The sequence below is a fragment of the Tyto alba genome, unplaced genomic scaffold (assembly GCF_018691265.1).
Source record: "Tyto alba isolate M040663 unplaced genomic scaffold, T.alba_DEE_v4.0 Super-Scaffold_38, whole genome shotgun sequence".
Lineage (NCBI taxonomy): Eukaryota > Metazoa > Chordata > Aves > Strigiformes > Tytonidae > Tyto > Tyto alba.
Window position 1 is genome coordinate 18743259 of NW_024881313.1, and position 20723 is coordinate 18763981.

The window sequence follows — 20723 nt, forward strand, 5'->3', positions numbered from 1 at the left end:
TAACTTGCATTAAGCATTATTTTAGTAAAAACATAAGCTTCTACCTAGCTGTATTAAATTGGTGCAGTAAAATTCTAATTTAAATAGCATCAAACAGCATTTACTCAGTAAGATGCATTTAACAATTTTATCATATATCTGTTTTCATGTTATTATTCTGTTTTAATTCAAACATACTTTGTAAGTTCTTTAGTATCTCCAGTCATACACAGCAAAACTTTTAGCAATACTGTCAAAGAAGCCCACAACACCTTAATGAAAGAAAAATTAGGTAGAAAACAGCTTACCTTACAATATCTCAGAGATTCCATCAATGTCAAAAAACCTACTGTTGCCTGTTTATGTATACCAAGAAGTTCTGTTCAAAAGAAAACACAAAATTTATTCAAGAAATATTGCAAAGCCTCTCAAGCCATTTTTTCTTACTTTCAAAATTGGTCATGTAATAATTTTAAGTCATGCAGTTTTAGCAGCAACAGCAAATCATCCAGGTACGGTCAAAAAATGTTTTGCCTCTTTATAAAATAAGAAAAGCCAAATGGATGGTTTTAAAAGTTTGCCATTGATAGCCTTTTTTCAAAAGTTGTTGGATTTGTCAGGAGATGAAGTATCTGTAACTTACACCAAAACTATTCTCAGAAAAATTTAAGAAAAACAGCTATCTTGAATGGGGAAAAAAAATTACATATGCATATATGTATTTATGTATTCCTCCCCCCTCTTTTTTTTTTTGGTAATCCCCTGGACATATTTATTTTAATTATTTCACATTCTGAATAATAAAACATAATTTTTCAAATAATAGTTTCATTAGTAGGAAAAAAATAATTTCCTCAATTAGATTTTCTGTACTGACTTCCACTTAATGTATCATACAGCTCTCAAATACACACAGCTGTCAGGAACAGATGAAATATTTATGTACTACTGATTGGAAGAGCACTTACAGAGCCTTATTTGAGGCTCTCTAACAAAGAATGAGAAAGTACTTCAAAATTCAAGCTCGGAAGCTAGTTACAAGGATTTGAAGAAGCTCTGGGTTACACATACATCATCCCAACAGTGCAAGTACTGTCTACTTGGAAATGCTCTGTTGGGTCCCGAAACATTGCCTAAACAAAGAGCAACTCCAAAAAACAAAACCCCAAACACTTACAAATAGTAGCCCATTCACTACCTTTGTGGCCTGGAAGTACAACTCCTTCCTTAGAGTTGTCAGCTATACACAATAAAAGGCTCTCTTTGCAGTGCAGAATTCTTTGATCTGAAACCATGCCTTCAAGGATTATCTTCAAACTTGCTTGGAATTAAAACATTCAGGCGTGCATAGATAATACTTTGCAGAACCCCATTATCTTACTGACTTATAGCTGTGGTGCTATAAATTGTCATATGTTGAGACAGTTCATCCTCTCATTGAGCTGAGGGCAAGAAAGCTAGCCAAACTGAAAAAACTAGTGAAGGATTCTTCAAACCAGGTTGTTCAAAAATAGCACATTTATATGGGCAATAAAGGGAAACAAATGGCAGAAGCAAGCAATAGTACATTAAATAAATAATTTTAACACATCACGCGTATTTCTTAAAAATAATTTAAAAAAATCAATGTAAATTTCAGTCTGCTAAATAAAGGCTTCAGATTTAGGAGCTGATGCTTGGAGCAGAACTGCAAAGTCACAGATAAATAATATTTACTATTCAGAAAAAAAAAAAAATCACATTATTGAGTATTTTGTTCCCCTGACAGATAACTAGATGAGAACTCTGACTGATAACTAGAGGGACCTGCGATCCTGGCTATGACTGTAGCTGTCGAATGTAAATATCCTGAAAAACTAGCAGTCAAGCTATATAGATTATAGATCTGAAAGCTATTAGGTTAACTTTAGCCTGTAGTCACTGGTCTACCCATGCATCCTTCAGAATTAGTCAACAGAGAAGAACACAAAAGCAAAAATGACTCTCAAATGACTTATGAAGAAACAAAGAGATACATGCTTCCCTAAATCAAAGTTTATCCCTGTGAATATCCTCACCGCATAGAAAGAAAACATACCCCCTGGCACAGATCTGGTAACACCAAAGATCATTTAGGAAAATGAATATGTACGCGTCTTGTCAGAAGGTTAGTTTCTCCTTTTTTGAAAAGTACTTTTGCAAAGTATTCATAATTCTAAGAAAAGGAAAAAACTGGAGCCTTCAAAATACTAGTCAGTCCCAAACTAATGATGATTTTAAAATATAATGATACTGCTACCACCCGTAACAGGATACCGCCACCTAGTGACAACATGAAACACCATAAATTCTTGGCACTAAGAAAAAGCCGTTACAGCATTATCTGCATTCATATTAAATTGCTACACTTCATGTAAGAATGACAGTCTTTTAAAAAGGAGGGAAGAAAAATCTACCCTGACATATCTTCCTACTGTGGATAACTGTGGGAAAAGAAAAGATTAGAATAAGAAGAAAGGTTTGAAGGGGAATATGTAGATAGTCAAAGAAGAAGGGTCATTTCACTGGTATTTGTACCAGCGATGGCCAAGAACAATTCCAGTTAATGACTCCTACTCTATTTGGAATACATGCAATACTGTAAGAGTCAGCGCTCTGAGAATAATCTGTAAACTATCTTGTAATTCCTCAAGTCTGTAATTCAGTATGTTCTTTGTCACTGATAAAATTACTGACAGTACCTTTAAAATGGTTTTAAAATAATTTTCAAGATTTACTTATTAATTAAAGATTGCTTATCTAAACAGTTGAACAAGAGGTAAGGTGGCTTTACATAACTTCTGAATAAAAATGTAACACAAGTGCCATTTTGAAAATTCAATTTAGTAAATAAGTTTACCTGGGATAACAGCATCACCTATCTAGCATTTTTACTGTTCCTGCATTGTGGCTGAATCTTCTCACTGTTGCTTCGCTGCTGCCCCTGCAAATATGCTACAAACCACATCACATCCATTGCTTTCTGCAGTTCTGTAGCATCGCCCTTCCCCCATATTCAGGGATACTTTTTCTGCCCCTCAGTTTCCACAGTTCACCTACTGATTACACCTAATCACAGAAGTACCTGAAATCTCTTTTCATCATGTTTACACATGGAAAAATCAAGCAGCACTGGCAATCAACTCTGTACAATACTAATGTCAAACCTCCCTACGTGTAGTCGCTTGACCACAGGAGTTAAAGACAAGTGACCAGTAACCAAATCAGAAAAATGTACATAAAGCCAACTTCAGAAAACAGTCAGCAAACACATTCAGTTCTTGTTATTTTGACACCTGCAACCAGTCTACATGAGAAACTCATAGAATTGGCAGAAAGGAAGCTGAAGGCTACACCCAAAGAGAGTCAAAATACAGGAGAAATGACTGAAGGAGAAAAAAGATTACAAAAAGGATTGATAGGTAAAGGAAATGTGACAATGTACTCAAAATTCAGTTTTGCCTAAGAAGTTGTGAACAGTACAGGTCGGTCTTTGTCCTTCTTATTGATAGGTCACACAAATCACTTTGTAATAGATACTGATTATAGACTTGTGACAGTGATTAAGCTGATTTTGACTATAGTTATCTCAAGGACTTGAAGAAAATGGAGGGCTCCCAGCAGTAGTTAAATCCAATTACTCAACTGGTGAAACACTAATAGGACACATAATACCAGATTCTTAAAATGTACTAAGGATTATTTTCTGCTCCTCCTCTCCCCTCAAAATGAGACAGATGTTTCTACAGGAGTTCTGGTTCTGGATTTTTCATGTAGAATTGACTGAGAAACTAAATGTGGAATATTACTATGTGCAAAGAGAGGTCAGTATTCTCAGAAAAGAAAAAAATTCCAACTTGGATAACTAATGAATAAGGCTGACCAGAAAGATAATCTGAAAGACAAATGAGGGAATGAACTGCAAGATTTCCAAAAAAGATATATTAAATTGCAGAACAGCAAATTATCCCAATGTAAAAGAAAGCTACAAGAAAAACTCAGATTGATTGGTCATAATCTAACAATTCAGATTAATAAATCATAACATAAAAATCCAAAAGAGAAAATTAAAAATACTGAAGAGAACATATGGATAAAACCAGGAAGGCTAATTAGAACAAATTTCAGTTAAAGGGGTCAGATAAATGACAACAATGTTCTATACATGCAGCATGAATCAGGGAAGGAATTGTCTGATAAAATACAAAATGACATGATACAAAGAAAATACAAGTATTCAAAGCCATCTTTGCTTTAATTCACAGAACAGTAAACGATGTCGTATACACAAGAAGATTAACAATGAGATAACGGTGTCATCCATAAAAACCCCCAAAATGGATAAAAAAATGTAAATAAAGACAGATGTGTTCAAGCTGGCAGATCCTAATGAAATTCATTGTATACCTCTTAAGTAGCTAGACAAATTAGGTCTCTGACTCATTATTACCTTATGTATCAAAGATAAGGGAGGTGCCAGGAGACTAGAAAATGGAAAACCTGGCAATTACCCTAACAAAGAAAAAAAAAAATGCTAGAGGAAAAAAGCAGGAAAAAGGATGATTGTAACATCCAAGAGGTCTTGAAACAAATTAGTAATCAATTTGCATGCAGTAGGAAGGACAAAAAAAAAATAATAAAAAAAAAAAAATCAAAAAAGCAGTCAGTATAGGCTCAACAATAACAGACAGCAATAATCCAATCTAAACACCCTGATAGGAAGTCTACCAATAGGGGTGAGAAGAATTAGATATAATATCCAAATGACATTCTGGTAAGTCTGATGCTGAAGTACTGCCTGTATGGAATCATAATCAAGTAGAAATCTAAAAAGTCTCAAAGGAGATTATACTACTTGCTCGGAGTCAAACCAGTGCATTTCGACTCAGGTCTTGCATGGATCTGTCTTGAACATCAGTTCAAGTCCATATTTTCAGTGATGGCTTAGATGATGGAAAATCCTTGTAAAATACATGCTCATGAACCTGAGATGGACTTTGTAGCAGTGGGAGAGAGGATGTGAGCACCTTCAGAATTCAAAGTGTTCCTGCTTTCAGATCATCTTCTGTTTCTAAGATGAAATGCAATAACCACAAAAGCCCCCTAGTCATCATGGTGGCCCTCCACTGGACTCACTCTACTATGTCAATGTATCTTCTGTGCAGGGGAGCCCAAAACTGGACACATCATTCCAGTGGTCATCCCACAGCTGCCATATAGAGGGAAAGAAACATCACTTTCCTCCACCTGCTGGCTATCCTCCTCCTAACATAGCCCAAGATGCAGCTGGTCTTCCTTGCCACAACAGCACACAGATGACTCATGTGCAACTCACTGCCCACAGGGACCTTGAGCCATTTTCTAAAAAGCTGCTTCCTAGGCAGTCAGTGCTGCTGGGTACTGTTGCACGGGTTTATTCCACCCCAGATGCTGGACTTTGCATTTGCCTTTGGTGAATTTCAAGAGATTCCTGTCAGTCCCTTTCTCTAGCCTGATGTGGCTGCTCTGAATGGTGACCCTGTCTCCAGTGTACTGACCAACCTTCCCACTTGCAGAGACTGTGCTCCCTTCTGTCATCCTGGTCATCAGGTACCTTATTATTGCAACCTGTAGCTAACAATCCTGTATTCACCAATATTACCATCAGAGATTTTGTGCAAGTATGTTTTATTTCCTTTTGAGGTCTGCTTAAATCAAAGGACGGTAAACAAGGAGACTATCAAAAGAGAAATAAAGCATATTCCAAATCTGTAGGTCAGCATCTTATAGTATGTAAAAATTCTGAACAAGCATAAACTAGAATCAACTTACTCATTCCTGAACATTCTCTGTCTCCATCCCACACGTTAGAAACAGCATGCCCCGTCAACAGGAGGTTAATCAGACTTTGGCTATGTAACAGAAAGAAATAGCCTATTAAAAGTGACATACAATTTCTTTCTGAAATGTAGTTATCTCTAACAAATTAAAAAATTATTGTATTATCTGGACAGCTAAGCAGACATTCTCTAATTTCCTTCTATAAAGGAATATTCTATTCCTTGATTAGCATGTATTTGTAATTCAGCAACGCTAATATTATCTGCACTCTTTCAACGAACAAGTTGATATAAAAATATAGCCCTGAATTTGAGAATTATTCCTCTCAAAATTAAGCAATAACAGAAACATTTCTTCAGAACTGATGCACTAAATGGGGTTAGCAGTGAAAAAAGCAAGCTATGTGAAGTGTTGCTTTTAGCTATTACAAAGTTACAATCTTTGTCATAATGTCAATCATTTCCTAAAAGAATGGTCAGTTACAGAAACATAAAAAATTTTCCCACTAAATCTATGTGACGTGGTAGCAACCATATTTTGCAGCTTACCTTCCATGACCATAAACAGGATCTATCAATGGCTCAGTTGCATCTTCAATTTCATTTTTTATGTTTTCAATGCCCTGCAGAAAAGTTACAGACATTTTTGATCTCTAAGGAATGAATTGCAACATTTGCAACAACAGAATGCAGTAGTAAAACACTAGGAGGCTGATGTTCTTGTATGAATTGATACCTAAACACACCTCCCTTTCTCTGGATGAAAGATGTTAGGAATATACATGGAAGGATGTTTCAAAAATTGGCAATTCTCCCAGATCACGTGGGAAAAAAAAAAAAAAAAAAAACAAACCTCAACAAAGAAACAAAAAAACAGACAACTTTTCAAGTTTTTATGCTGGAAATGTACTACAACTTGAATGAAGGTACCATTCCACCCATTTATCTAGATTTGATGTAGTTTATCAGTTCAGTGTTCACCTTCTACAGAAATAGGGTCATGTGATCAAACTTTCTCTTAATAAAGAAACAAAACACACACACACAAAAATATCAAACAATCCACAAACCTTTGTCAGTATTACAGAATACAGAAAGAGCAATACTCCAAATCTGTTTGTCCACACTGAATATTGATCCCAAATGGCATCCTTCAGTTCAGGGAAGCTTTTGAATGCTCGTTTGCTAAAGAAAAAAAAAACCCAACAGAAAAGGAGAATGGATTTAGATGAAGCATTAGAATAGTGTCACAAAGCACAAACAAGAACTACTGATATGTAACATGAAAATGTCCAAGTAACAACAGAGTATATCTGGTGTTATATACAAATGACACAGCAGCTGTTCTGGAGTTACTGTAACTGCCATACAGTCATTAGTATTTACCCATCAGAAGAAGATAAATCATTCTGGAGCAATGTGCAAAAATTAACTTTATATACATTAAGCATAAAATTACACACACTTGTGAAAGAGCTGAGTGACTTGAACCAGTAATTCTAGAAAACAGTCACTGAAATTGCGAATAGGCTGTATGTCACCAAAATAACATTTGCATTATATAGAATTCTGAAAGATATTCAGTCCATAAACTGAAGGAAAAAAACCTTCCACTTAACCAGTTAAGACTATCTTTCAAGCTTCTGAAGTAATTATTACACTTCCCATGAGAATTTGATTTTATTAGACTCCAGCTTCAGAAAAAACAAAATGTTCAAAACCAAGAGTAGTACATGAACATTTGGGAAACTATCTTGTTGTATGATGATAGGGTTGCTACCTGGACGATAAGGTAACACCAGGTGATCATATGTTTAAAAAGAAAAAAAGTAAAATAAAACCAGAGGAAAGAAAGAGATCCATTGATATTCCAGTGAAGTAATATACTTTCTATTTCCTGGGATATTTAGAGCTAAATACTGCTTTTCAGAACACAAACATTAGTTTTAATTGAGTAATTCAAACTAGATCATATCCTGTGCTTACCTTACACAAACTTAGGTATATTATTTTCTTTTTGATTTCTTGCACACTTGTAATAAGTTCCGTTTAAAAAAGAAACAAATAGCTGCAAAAATATATCCATAGATGGGTTTACTCTGGCTAACACTTGAGATTTTTAAACTACCTTTCATTATCAAGAGACTATACATGGGCATATAAGGTATGCAAGGCAAAGTTAGTTCTGATATCCATCACTCATCTTGCTCTAAAGGCATATGCCAGAGTGTTCATTTCCAGGTAAAAAGACTGAGAAAAACTGAAGTGGGCACCACAAGTCCAAATACTGAGGGGGTGAGTGGAAAGGAGGGGGAGGGCACGAAATGAGTGTTTTGATCAGAGAAGGCTACAAAAGTATTATATTCTCTTTTTTTTTCCTCATAAGAGAATGGCTTTAAAGAACAAACTGTAATTACTACTGATACAATAATCAATAGTTATTTCAGCTCTAATTAGAAACATTTTCTATCTCAACTGTAATGTGAAATTCTGTTGCTCTTTATTTCCTCTTTGGGGATTTATTTGTATGATTACAACTGTTCACTATGAAAATAAAAGGCTGTTACCTTTAAAGATAAACTCACCAAAACTGTAAGCGCTGTATTTACATCCCAAAAAGAGAACAGTTAAAGTATGAAACAAAAAAATCAAGGTTTGTGTATGAAACATTTCTATAAATGTTTCTTATGTTGTCTCAAATCAGGAAAAATATTAGATGACCATTTTTTTTCAGTATATATATCACAAGTATTTCAGATAAAATCACCTGTGAAGACTGTGTATAAATATCGAGCATTAACATCTCTAACCTAAATGTGAATCTTAATTAGCTGTGTTCATATACTCGAAATGCACAAGTTATTCAGCCAATTTTGCACATTTCATTGCTCCAGTTTTATTTTAAAGCCTAATGCTTATGCTCAAGATAACATTCCATTTTAAATGGTAAAATACAAAGAAAAACCACCAAAACCCCCAAACCAAAACTTGAAATCCAAGTTGAACCTGATGTGTAACACACAAAAAGTTCCTCAACATACCCCTTTCGGGGCTGTGAACTGTAGTGTAACTTCAAAATATTGTATTTTAAATGTTCCAACATATTACTTACTGAATTAATGCATGAAATCGCTCAAAGCCAAGCTCTTCGACAGCCAAGGCAGCTATACACAAGAGACACTTTTCAGCACTACACATGGCAAAAAAATGACACAAGATACACACAGCAAGCTAGTATACTTTCAAGCTTTAATTATAATTTTTAATCCTCCCTTGCCATTTAAATTTTTTAATTGATTAGTATAAACTAATTTAGCACAACATTAAGATTCTACCATACAAATTAGTGAGAACATTTCTATTTGGACTAATCAATTTATTAAAACCACAAAGCCACTGGAGTGTGTAGCCTTGAAAATATTTGTCCAATACTAAGCTGTTGATTTAATACAAAACATGGCTGTCACAGAGTCATCAAGCATATGCATACTATAGATATAATTTTGCAGGTCAACAAGAGTATTATTTCCTAGAACAGCAGGCATGATTATTTGGATCATTTTATCAATGTAGGCAAGCTGTATTTTTTCTTCAGATATACATTTCTGTTACTGAATTTTTTTGTTTGTTTGCTTTATTTTTCCCTTTTAATACTTATTTATTACAAAAAAATGAGTAGAATTATTCTACACATCCTATTTTAAAATAAATTCTCATTGTTTTCTTTCAATAATGAATAAATAGCCTTTCAAATAAATGTTGCACCCAAGACGGAAAAAAAATACAGCATTAGTGTCTTCCCAAGTTCAACACAGGCTTTATACCTTTGTTCCCCTCTCAACATTTCCAAACCAAGGATATGAAACTAACTTTTTAAATCAAATTTTCTTTTACCAACAGGAAATTACACTCGCCAGTTGTGTAATTATCAAATTCTATAAGCTTTTAAATATTAAGAGTGTTGCAGTCTTTAGTGCCCTCAACATTCGTAAGGACTTTATCTTCCCGCTAGTAGAATAATGTACAAAATATACAAAACAGACAGATCTGCTTTCTGATAAAGGCCACAATGCTGAATATTTAAATAATGTCTGATGATCTAGCTACTTAATTTGACTGCATACATATCATTAAAGACCTGAAGGCATTAGGGCTAATATTACCAATCAATTCTTCCCACAAGAATTCCCAAAAGGCCTTTTTATGCCCTTTCTGATTGAATTTTTAAAGATGCACTTGATTAGCTTACATGCAAACACAACTGATTCTCCAGCAATAGAATACTTTAATTTTCTACTTCAGAAATAAGGCAGCAGTAGTCTTAAGAGTGTTAGTTTTTTGTCTTTTGAAACACTACAAGGAATTACTAAAATTAGGTTACCATGAGCAAAACTAGACTTAAGAAAATATATTTTTAAGACTTTTTTAAAAATATAAAACAATGAATCTAAATTGCAGAAAATGCTACAGGAACTAACCCTGCTCCAAGAACATATGTTTTTGCAAGCAGAAAGTTAGAGGGACTAAGTCATATAAAGCAGCCTTTGAACCTGGGAACTTGCACTACTACAGCCAATGCATGGCCAACAACAAGTCACTGGTATACACCACAAAAGCAGATGAAAAATGCTATTGCATTCAGTAAGTGTGCTCGAATCCACCTTTTGTTCACACAACAGGATGATAGGCAGTTTCATTCTGTTACTACAGAACGGAGTGAAATGGTAAGAGAACTACTATCTGAAACAAAGGGAAAGAAGTAGAAATCCTAAAGAGAAATGTAGCTATACATAACCCAAAAAAGACTAAATAGAGACAGTGCTTTGTGGAGAGGAAAAGAGCAAACAGCAATAGAACATAAGCTGTATGAGAAATACAATTGTATAGAAACTCTTTAAAATGATACTCTATCATGCTGTGTCTAATCATATGTCATGGTTTTATTATAAATATATTCCCATATTCAATTCCCAAATAGCAGTAGCCTGCCATGTAGAATTGTATCTGTAATACTCTCCCACACACGTAACTCATCTCTTAAGTCCTACCAACTATGACAATGCCTATTTCTATTTTTATTGATTACAACAACCATCAAGAAATAAATGTATTCCTTTGCACTACCAGTAACAGAACTCTGCACTATTAGCCATACCTTCTTCTCCACATCTTTTTGTCCCACGCCTAACAAGGCAAGAAGCTGGTCTATATTTAAATACCAACACAGAAAAAAAAAAATAACCCTAACAAATATATCTTAAATCAGGAAGTGCATTGCAATATAGCTACAAGGTAAAGTACTATTTGAACTGTAGACTGCATACAAGAGGTACATTCAGTGTCTTATCAGGAATACAGAATATGAACGATGAAAGAGATTAATGTTGCTCATGAAAAAAACAGACCGTTCATGGTAAATGTACCCTGCTCTTCCTAACCACGTTCCATGGCATTAAGGACAAATCAGGCAGAACTTGTAAACTTCTACAGAAATATGAAAAACGTAGGTATGTAGTAGAACAGATTATTGTCAGTGTTGAGAGTAAATATTCAGTGTATGTTCAAAAAGACTTTCTGTTGAATATTTTCTACGGTTAAAAGTTCTTTAGAATAAGGTGATATATTAATAAACAGGACAGTAAAAGCCTATCAATAAGTAGGCTCTGCTTCGCTTCTTCAAAGGAAACTTCATTATATGAGCAAGAGCTTCAGAGACAACTGGAAAATCCACTGAAATTAAGAATTTCATTGTTATAATTGCCTTATTATTTTGCAAAGAAGATTTATTTTTTTAAAAAACAGAAAAGCTGTAGATGGAACTTTCTGCATACTTTTTCTTAATAAAAAATAACCACTCACTTTGAACTCTTATGTGGTGACCTTCTGATTTTTCACTTCAGTAACATTTTAATTATTATTGTTTGAGCCTTCTAAAGCACGTGGAGCATATGGAGCATTTGATAGAAGCAGATAAAGATGACTTGTAACATAAAGAGCTCCAGCACTACTAACTGCTATAGCTAGCTACAAATGTCTAAATCTACTTCTACAATTCTTACTTTGCAGTTATGCCACAAATCGCTGAATAGCATATTCCTTCCATCAAAAGATGGCACCTTTATAAGCAGGTTCTCATGTGAAGAGTTTTTCATACTTCTTAAGAGACACATTGGGAACAAAAACTAAAAGAAGTTTATCTTTTAACACATTAGATATCTCCTATTAAAAGATTAATAAATACACATCTCAGTGATTATGGGTGCACAGCTAAACTTTCCACGTCACTGGCTCCACAGCAGTTAAATATGACTGGATGCCATATCTTACTGCAACAGATGATGTTCACTGGATACTTGATGTCAGTAATTAATGAAGAAATAGAGACATTTGGAAAAAACAAGTAACTGAAAAATTCTAACCTACAAAAAAATTCTGTTAAGCTAACTAGAAGGTGATTTGCGTAAGCTGTGTTGGTACTGCATAGAATCAAAGAGAAAAAGGCTACTTTTCCGTAACAGGGGATGTAGAATATTTTACAACAGATAAAGCTTTATAAAAGCTTTTCTGAAATAAAGCAACAAGTGACAAGTTAAAATATTCCTCCAGTGTTTGGAAGCATGTAGATTTTTCCAAATTAATTTATCCACCAGGTCCCAGTAAATTACAAAATAAAATTGAAAAGATTATGGAAATTCTCAAATTCAAGAGAAACACATATGTTAGAACTCCAGTGACAGATAGCATTCTTTTCGACAAAAAAATGATCAATGCCACTAATTACAACAGACAAAAATTTGTCTGTTGCTAATGGAATTATAAAGGCAAAAACCCCACCTATGTAATAATAAAAAGCAGTGTTCCCTCAAAAAAACATAATATTTCACTAAGTGATGGGTAATTTAGAGTATAGAAATACATCTTACAAGGTTGTTCCTCTTGACGACTAGATTCTGCAGGACTCTCGGAAATACTAGCAGTTTCTTCAGTTGTTTTTCCTCTTATCCACATTGCCAGAGAGTACGACTCAGAATTATCAGAGCAAGCCATTTCCAAAATATCACATAATGTATGACAGAGAAGATTCTTCTGCTCCTCTTCTGAAAGATCAGAAACCTAGATGAGTTCAATTGCTGCTAATCAGTGTCTTATATAAACTACTAGTATCTTTTTTATACATTAGTTACCTAAATAATTGAGTTTATTATTTTATCTTATTAATTATCTTATTAACATTAATTGCACTTTGACTATACTGAACCAAATAATTATAAAGCTGTCTTTAGAAAAATGTGTTTTATTATGATTTCAAATCCATTCCCTTCCCTAATAATAGATTTCAATCAAATATTTATAAAACACAAAAGTACTATTGACAGGCATGGACCTAATAAACGGGAGTTTAGAGACATGTAGTATACATACTGTATGCCTCTGTATTGGGTTTGCATGGCAAGGTTTTGGTAGCTGGGGCCGGTGGGGGCTACAGGGGTGGCTTCTGTGAGAAGCTGCCAGAAGCTTCCCCTACGTCCGATAGAGCCAATGCCAGCTGGCTCCAGGACGGACCCGCCACTGGCCAATGCCAAGCCCATCAGCGATGATGGTAGCACCTCTGGGGTAACATATTTAAGAAGGGGAAAAAAACAACCTGGAGGAGAGCAGTTGCAGCCAGGAAGAGGAGTGGGAATATGTGAGAAAAACAACCCTGCAAACACCAAGGACAGCTAAAGAGGTGCTCCAAACAGCGGAGCAGAGATTCCCCTGCAGTCTGTGGGGTAGACCATGGTGAGGCAGGCTGTGCCCCTGCAGCCCAGGGACGTTAATGGTGGAGCAGATACCCACCTGCAGCCCAGGGAGGTTAATGGTGGAGCAGATACCCACCTGCAGCCCAGGGGGGTTAATGGTGGAGCAGATACCCACCTGCAGCTTGGGGAGGACCCCATGCTGGAGCAGGTGGATGTGCCTGAAGGAGGCTGTGAGCCTATAGAAAGCCCACACTGGAGCAGGTTTGCTGTCAGGACTTGTGACCCTGAGGGTGACCCTCACTGGAGCAGTCTGTTCCTGAAGGACTTCAGCCCATGGGAGGGAACTACTCTGGAGCAGTTCATGAAGAACTGCAGCCTGTGGGAAGGACTCACATTGGAGACATTTGTGAAGGACTATCTCCTGTGGGAGGGACCCCATGCTGGAACAGAGAAAGTGAGGAGTCCTCCCCCTGAGGAGCAACGAGTGTCAGAGACGTGATGAACTGACCACAACCCCCATTCCTCATCCCCCTGTTTTACTGAAGGGGAGGAGGTAAAGAAAAACTGGGAGTGAAGTTGAGCCCAGGAAGAAGGGAGGGGTGGTGGGAAGATGTTTTAAGATTTATTTTATTTCTTATTACACTACTTTGATTTGATTGGCAATAAATTAAGTTACTTTTTCAAAGTCAAGTCTGTTTTGCCTGTGATGGTAATTGGTGAATGATCTCTCCCTGTCCTTATCTCCACCCACAAGCCTTTATATTCTCTCTCCTCTGTCCAGTTGAGGAGGGCGAGTGATAGAGCGGCTTTGCTGGGCATCCAGCCAAGGTCACCCCACCACCAGAGCCTCCTAAAATGGCATGGGTACACACTTAAACAAAAAGAAAGTGTAAAATATTTTAAAATTTTGTGCTAGGATGTGCTCTACAAATAATTAAAATAGAAAAAATAAAGAGGAAAAAAAGAGTTCTCAGTACCTGGACAGTCTCTCCAAGTAGACTTTTCGCTGGTAAAAAGCCTCTTCAAAAGGAATGCCTTTGTTATCAAAGCATAAAATAATATTAAAATACAAGACAACACCAACTTTTACATCATGTCACAAGCTCTACACCAAAGCATTTTTGCATGTTATCAGAAGGGTTTCAAGCTGCTCATCGTTCAGTAAGAAACACTGAGCCTGCACTCTTTACTGATTTTTCCCATTCAAACTAACAATAAAGGTGGCCTCACACCTACATGCAACATCACTGAGTTTGAACCTCAAGTACACTTCAAATCCACAGAGTGCATATTTACATAAACATATTCCAGATTCACAGGACTGTTGTAATGGAGGCACAGATATTTCGCAATATATTTTGACTATATTTTGAGTAATACAAGACAACTCTATTAGCAGTTAAAAAGCACACCTCTTAACTATTGCAAGTCATAATTCACAGATCAGATAAAAGAAAATCTACGCATCTCCATATCCCGGCTTTGTTTTCCATCAACAGTAATGTTGCAATTAAAAAAAAAAAAAAAAAAAAAAAGTGTTCGAAGCTACAGAGAAGGAACAATGAAAGAACAAACTTTGGGAAGCAGACTCTTGGTCTAGTTACTTTACTGGATGCTGTTTCAAGTATTTGCAGCACCTAAAAACCAGCTGCTTCAACTTTCACCCCTTCCCTGACAGACTCACTCTGTTGTCTTGTCATGGATCTTCCGCACACCTTTTTTAGTAATTCACAGCAGCAATAGGCACTGCAAGATCTGTCTGATCCCCTCCTCCTTCCCAAGCTGGAACTCAGCTCACTTTTAAACATGCTTTAACTATTTTATTTCAGGGAAGTTGAACTACATATAAATCTGGAAAAACACTATCTATAAGAACATCTGATATGGTAAAGACTTGGCACTGCCTTTAAGGAGCTGGCTGGACCTATTCTTTACTCTCTCCACTCCCACCGAATAAAAGACTTGTAATTCTAACATCAGAGACCAGACACTCTACATCTGGTTTTAAGACCACAGAACTAGACAGAGCCATGTTACAGAGTGCAATTCATAATAAAATGTTTTTCTATTGATTTCTTACAGCCTAAACAAGTGGTGTTCCTTCCTGTGGTACAAGCCTTTTGGTGGGACCAGTGTTTAGAGTGTCTTGAAGTAACCACAACAGAGGTTTTATGACTATCACATTACACACACCAGAGATGCAAACAATTCCACAATGTGACTTGTCTGACACAGGTACCTCCCAGTTCATGAGAAGATTAACTCTGCTACACGGCTTTAGTATGTCCCCTATCAGTGGACAAAGCCTCAACTCAGACCTAGACATACCTGCAGAATTTGGTCTGTGTGTAAGAGGAGTCAAGAGCAGGTTACCAAAAAAAGTAATCTAGCCCATGACTCAGTGTCTGCCTGTCTCTACAGGGTGCTTCTCAGAGAATGAAGAGCAGTCACAGATTAGACAAACTGCTCTAGCAGAACGGATCCAGCCTTCAGGTTGTATATCTACACAGCAGTCAGAATTGCCCCAGAAACAGCATTTCAAAGAGTATGCACATAGCCTACAAGATACAATGAAGTAAGAAAACAAAAAAAATCACAATCACGGTTGAGTGTATCTGAAGCACAAGTGAAATCCTAAGCACATACGCAGAATAAAATAGATTCACCTGACATACTTCAATTATTCTGCTAGCTACGACTTTGCAAGTGTAACATTTCTCCTTTTCTCACATAGAAAACCTTGTTAGGTTTGGAAATCAATTACTTCAAATATTTCTAATACAGTTTGCTAAAGGACACATTGTGACACAGATGCTACCCTTCTTAAGGACAGGGATAAGAGATGAGAAAGGATTACATTTGTATCTGATCTTTTACTTCTCCCCTTTATCCTGCATTCCACTTTTAAGTTACCTCTGCTTGGATCAACCTGCCAAAGTTCCTGAAACAACTCCACTTCTGCAAAATTATAGTTCAAAATCATCCCATCTCTGCCTTTTTACTGAAGATTTTGTCTCCTCCATGCTATAATTATGAAATCAAAATACAACTGATCTGCAATTTTTAAAATATTTAACTTAGTTCCACTTATATAGAGAAAAGAACAAACTTTGGGCTTAGTAATTCTGAACCATTTCTATGATAAATGCATCTTACCTGTACAGGTGCAATCACTGCACAAGGGCCACCTTCAAATTGTTCTAATGCAGTTGATTCAGATTCACTGAAGACAAATCCTGACAAATGAAAAAACCCTATATTTAGTGAAATATATAAACAAGCAGATGCTTATGTATACTTCTTCCTAATAGAAATGACACCTGATTTATTCACCTTCAAAGATTAGGTAACTTTTCAAGATTTTTTTTTTTCCCCTGATATTGCAACAGAATGCGGTTGAACTATCTGAAGAAAGAAAAGTCACAAATACAAATACATATCAAAGCACAGAAATGATTTATCTCCACAATGAAATAATAGCTACAGAGGACCAACAGCTAGGGTTTTAAACAAATGGATTTTTAACAGTAAAACTGTCATTAGAGCACATGTGGCTGGATACTTAAACCACAGTTTTTATTTTATTATGTTTTATTTCTTATAAATCAATTAAAATTTGTTTGTAAGAGATAATATTTTGTCTCACATATGTAAAAAAAACCCCAATATCAACTTTGGGCCTTCACTGAACATGCATAATACATTTCTATTCCCTATGAAGGGCACAGTATGCCTCTCACTGATCTCATTTCTGGCCTATCATTGCTTCGTATTAAGAATGAAATATGCTGAGTAACTCAAATATTCACTTGTAATCAGTGAAGCAAGCCTCTTAATGGTGTTCTTTCACAGAAGATACACTATATTTACTGACATGCAAGATCATCTGTTTTCCCCCTCCATCTTTAATGCATTTATATTTCAGAATTATCTTACAGTCACATAATTGAGAAAATGCCAGAGCAATTACTGTAAAATTGTTTGTTACCACCTTGCCCTTAAACTTGTCTTCCAGATACAGTGATTCATAGCTTGCATTTCTCAGAGATAAATGAATATACATGGACAATTACCTTGATGAAGCTGACACACAGCAACTTACAGTGAGTGATATTTTGCATTATTCTTTTAAGTGCTGATAAGACTGTGCTGAAGTGACTCTAGTTCAATGTAATCTAGAAACCATGCAACTGCAGTCAGCAACTAACCAGCAAGCACAAGCAAGTGGGGGCAGGTAGAAAGGGGATATACATGCATGTTTTTGCAGCAGTGTCAGTCTCAGCAGAAAGAATACTCAATCCTTTTTTCCCACAATTCCTCCTTTTCCCAATTCTATATCATTACATGCTTCCATATCAAAAGCATCCCTAACCCCTTGATATGAATTTCAAGGGGGAAAATGTATTGCTCCAGTGCAGACTTCCACACCAATACATGACATGAGAGAGGACCACTGCATGTTTTGTAGGCCATATTTCATCACAGAAATTATAGTTATTCAACAACATGACCTTTTTCTTCCAAGATGGATCGATGTAGCCATAATTCTTTTAAAAATGGGGTTTCCCCTGTATCTGACAGAATGTTCCAGTTTTCAACTGAATTGCAAATGTGCATTACAAAGATGTTATTTTATATCCAAAACCCAGATGCACGTCAATCCTACATACTTTGATCCAGCATCACCCAATGTAGCAACGAATCTCCATTAATCTGTCCTTTAACCAAAGTTTGCACTAGTGTCGTTTCACTCCCCTGTTAACATGCCTCAGTAAGAAGCATCACCAGTCCTTTAAACTTTCTGAATTAGTTTGTGCAGGCTTATCATATTAAAAGGTAAGTCTTTCTCTACTTTGAAGCACTACTGCATGCCATCTAAGCACACTGCAACAATAGGTGTTTTTTTTTTTTTTTTAGTTGTTTTAATGATTTAGCCACTGCAGAAAAACAACATACTTGGATGTGGTACCATTAAACCACACTCAAGAAATCTTGAATATGTTGCACATTCTTCAGTCTTCTTACAGAAAGCATGAACTGTCTCAGATTAACCCTGCCTTATTTTTCAAAATTGCTTCCTAAAAATAAAGAAAATTGAGTGTGATTCCACCAGAGTGAATACAAATTTGAGATAGACAATGTAAAATTGGTATTATACAGAAATTGACAGAATACAACCACAGGAAAAAAACATGTATAACCTAAAGGCACACTTAACTTCTTTTACCTAAATGATGCTTAATAAATATCAAGGTTCTAAAAGCTGTTAAGCAAAAAACGGGCTTCAGGGATTTTGGTCTTGCTCTTTTTTTTATAACTTTTTTAAAACTACAAAATCTGAAGTCAGCTCAGGTAAAATTTCAGAAACCTGCAGTCTGCAGTCAAGTTGGGTTCAAGTCTACCTCAGCCTTCAATCACATCTACTTACGTTTTTTGCCCTCCACAATAATCACATCTTGAGCAATCTCTGTAAACATCCATTAATCCCACACTCTTCTTTATGATTCTTAGGAATTGCCTGGCCACCCTTCAAGCTATCAACTAAGACTAGCATCTCTGATCCAAACTAACTTCTACATACTCCCACTCTTAACCAGATATATCTATCATACAGTTCTTTTCACTCAAGACAAAATTTCAATAGCAAAATAGATGCAATGCAGCCAAAATAATTCTTTTAAATTAATCTGCTTGCCTTTTATTCATGAGTATAATTATAAAAATTTACCTATAAGAAACTATTAAATACTATCATTATAATTCATCTGCCTTGTCATTTATAACCGTGTTAAGTGCTCCACTGACCTCATTTTTTCAACATCACTGCTCTACTGCTTTAATCCTTCTGGAAGGGGGCAGGTGGGAAGCAGATCTAGATTCCTGTTTGTAGTCGGTGTATTGTCCAGTATTGTGAGTTACGGTGACTGATACTCCCAGATCTGTCTTTATATCCTTTGTCCACTATTAATCACACAACACGAAGTTTTATTTTCCTTATTTCCCCAAAATTTAGCATTTACCAAGACCCATGTTTCTCTTCTTAAACCTACTTCTTAGCTCTTTGACATAGTTTGCCAAAATGAATGTATGACTTAATTACCTATTCTTGTCTTTCATCTAATACTCCACATCATGGTCCAAAGCACTACAAAGCCCATTCATTCTTCTATTATGACCACCCTTTCCTGCATTTTTTTTAAATTTGCATATTCCTATTTTTTTTTTTTTAAGCTAAGACTCTAGATATTAGTAACACTGTCATTTTACAAAGGACGCTGTATGCCTTCAGTGTTTGCACTCTGTGCAAGAACCAATTCTAGATGCATGAAAGAGACAAGGGGAATAGCTAAAGAGCATGCAACATTAAGCACGTTAGAAAAAACCCCTTGCTCCACCCCTGATCTATTCTACCTACAAAGATGCTGCGCTATTCATTGTTTTGTCCTGTTCCCTGCTGAGCTGGCCTCTCACCATGGAACGGTATTTCTTTTTCTCTTTTGGGATACAAGAACTGCCTGACAGAAACGCTAGCATAATCCATTATTACCCAAGTACGAGGTTTACAACAAGTCTTAATGTTTTATCCTTTCCCTAGAGCTGGTGTATAATGATAAGACACATTTTGCATATGGCTTTGTATTTTCAAAGTGTATTTTTATAGTAAAAATAAACTTCTGAAATTTTCTATAGGAAAAAACAAACAAAACAACTTTTTCCACACACACAAAAAGAAAGGAGCATTTACTACAGCAATACTACAACAAAACTCCGCTTAATAGGTTGTGGATAAAGAGCCAGAAGTCCTGGAAGGTTCTGAGGAAAGTATCCAAATTACCTGGTAGACTACCACTAAATTTGGCAACAAGCTGCCAGAAAACAAGGTAACATTCCAACATGTCTACTTCTTTTTACATCTTTGTAAAAAAAAACGAAAATGAAAACAAACAAAAGCAAACAAACAAACAAACAAACAAACAAAAAAACCAAACCAAACCAGCTCTGTGAAATTTCCCAATTTTGATTGAAACTTTTGAATCTGTACCCTGGTAAGAGCCCTCTGTGTGAGTGCTCCTCAATACCTTTATTTTCTCTAAGCCTGTCAGACTTATCCAGAGTAAAGAATGGACTCAATAGCATCATGTCCTTTCTTAGCGTAAGGACACTC

General features: G+C 35.9%; 1 protein-coding gene across 4 annotated transcripts in view; it reads right to left on the reverse strand.

Moving 5' to 3' along the window:
• MINDY3 (MINDY lysine 48 deubiquitinase 3) overlaps nucleotides 1-20723 on the reverse strand; it is a 54932-nt gene that overhangs the window by 29679 nt on the left and 4530 nt on the right. Inside the window, exons 1-9 of one of the 4 annotated variants that reach the window (XM_042801847.1) lie at nucleotides 16715-16753; nucleotides 15887-16116; nucleotides 14536-14593; nucleotides 12740-12913; nucleotides 8929-8980; nucleotides 6887-7001; nucleotides 6366-6439; nucleotides 5809-5888; nucleotides 288-358 (exon numbers count right to left, since the gene is read on the reverse strand). In XM_042801847.1, the coding sequence (XP_042657781.1) occupies nucleotides 288-358; nucleotides 5809-5888; nucleotides 6366-6439; nucleotides 6887-7001; nucleotides 8929-8980; nucleotides 12740-12863 (516 nt within the window). In that variant the 5' untranslated portion in view covers nucleotides 12864-12913; nucleotides 14536-14593; nucleotides 15887-16116; nucleotides 16715-16753. Of the gene's footprint in view, nucleotides 1-287; nucleotides 359-5808; nucleotides 5889-6365; nucleotides 6440-6886; nucleotides 7002-8928; nucleotides 9007-11875; nucleotides 12675-12739; nucleotides 12930-14535; nucleotides 14594-15886; nucleotides 16117-16714; nucleotides 16795-20723 lie in introns of those variants that run through there. The other 3 variants (XM_032991649.2, XM_042801846.1, XM_032991650.2) reach the window with 3 other exon arrangements.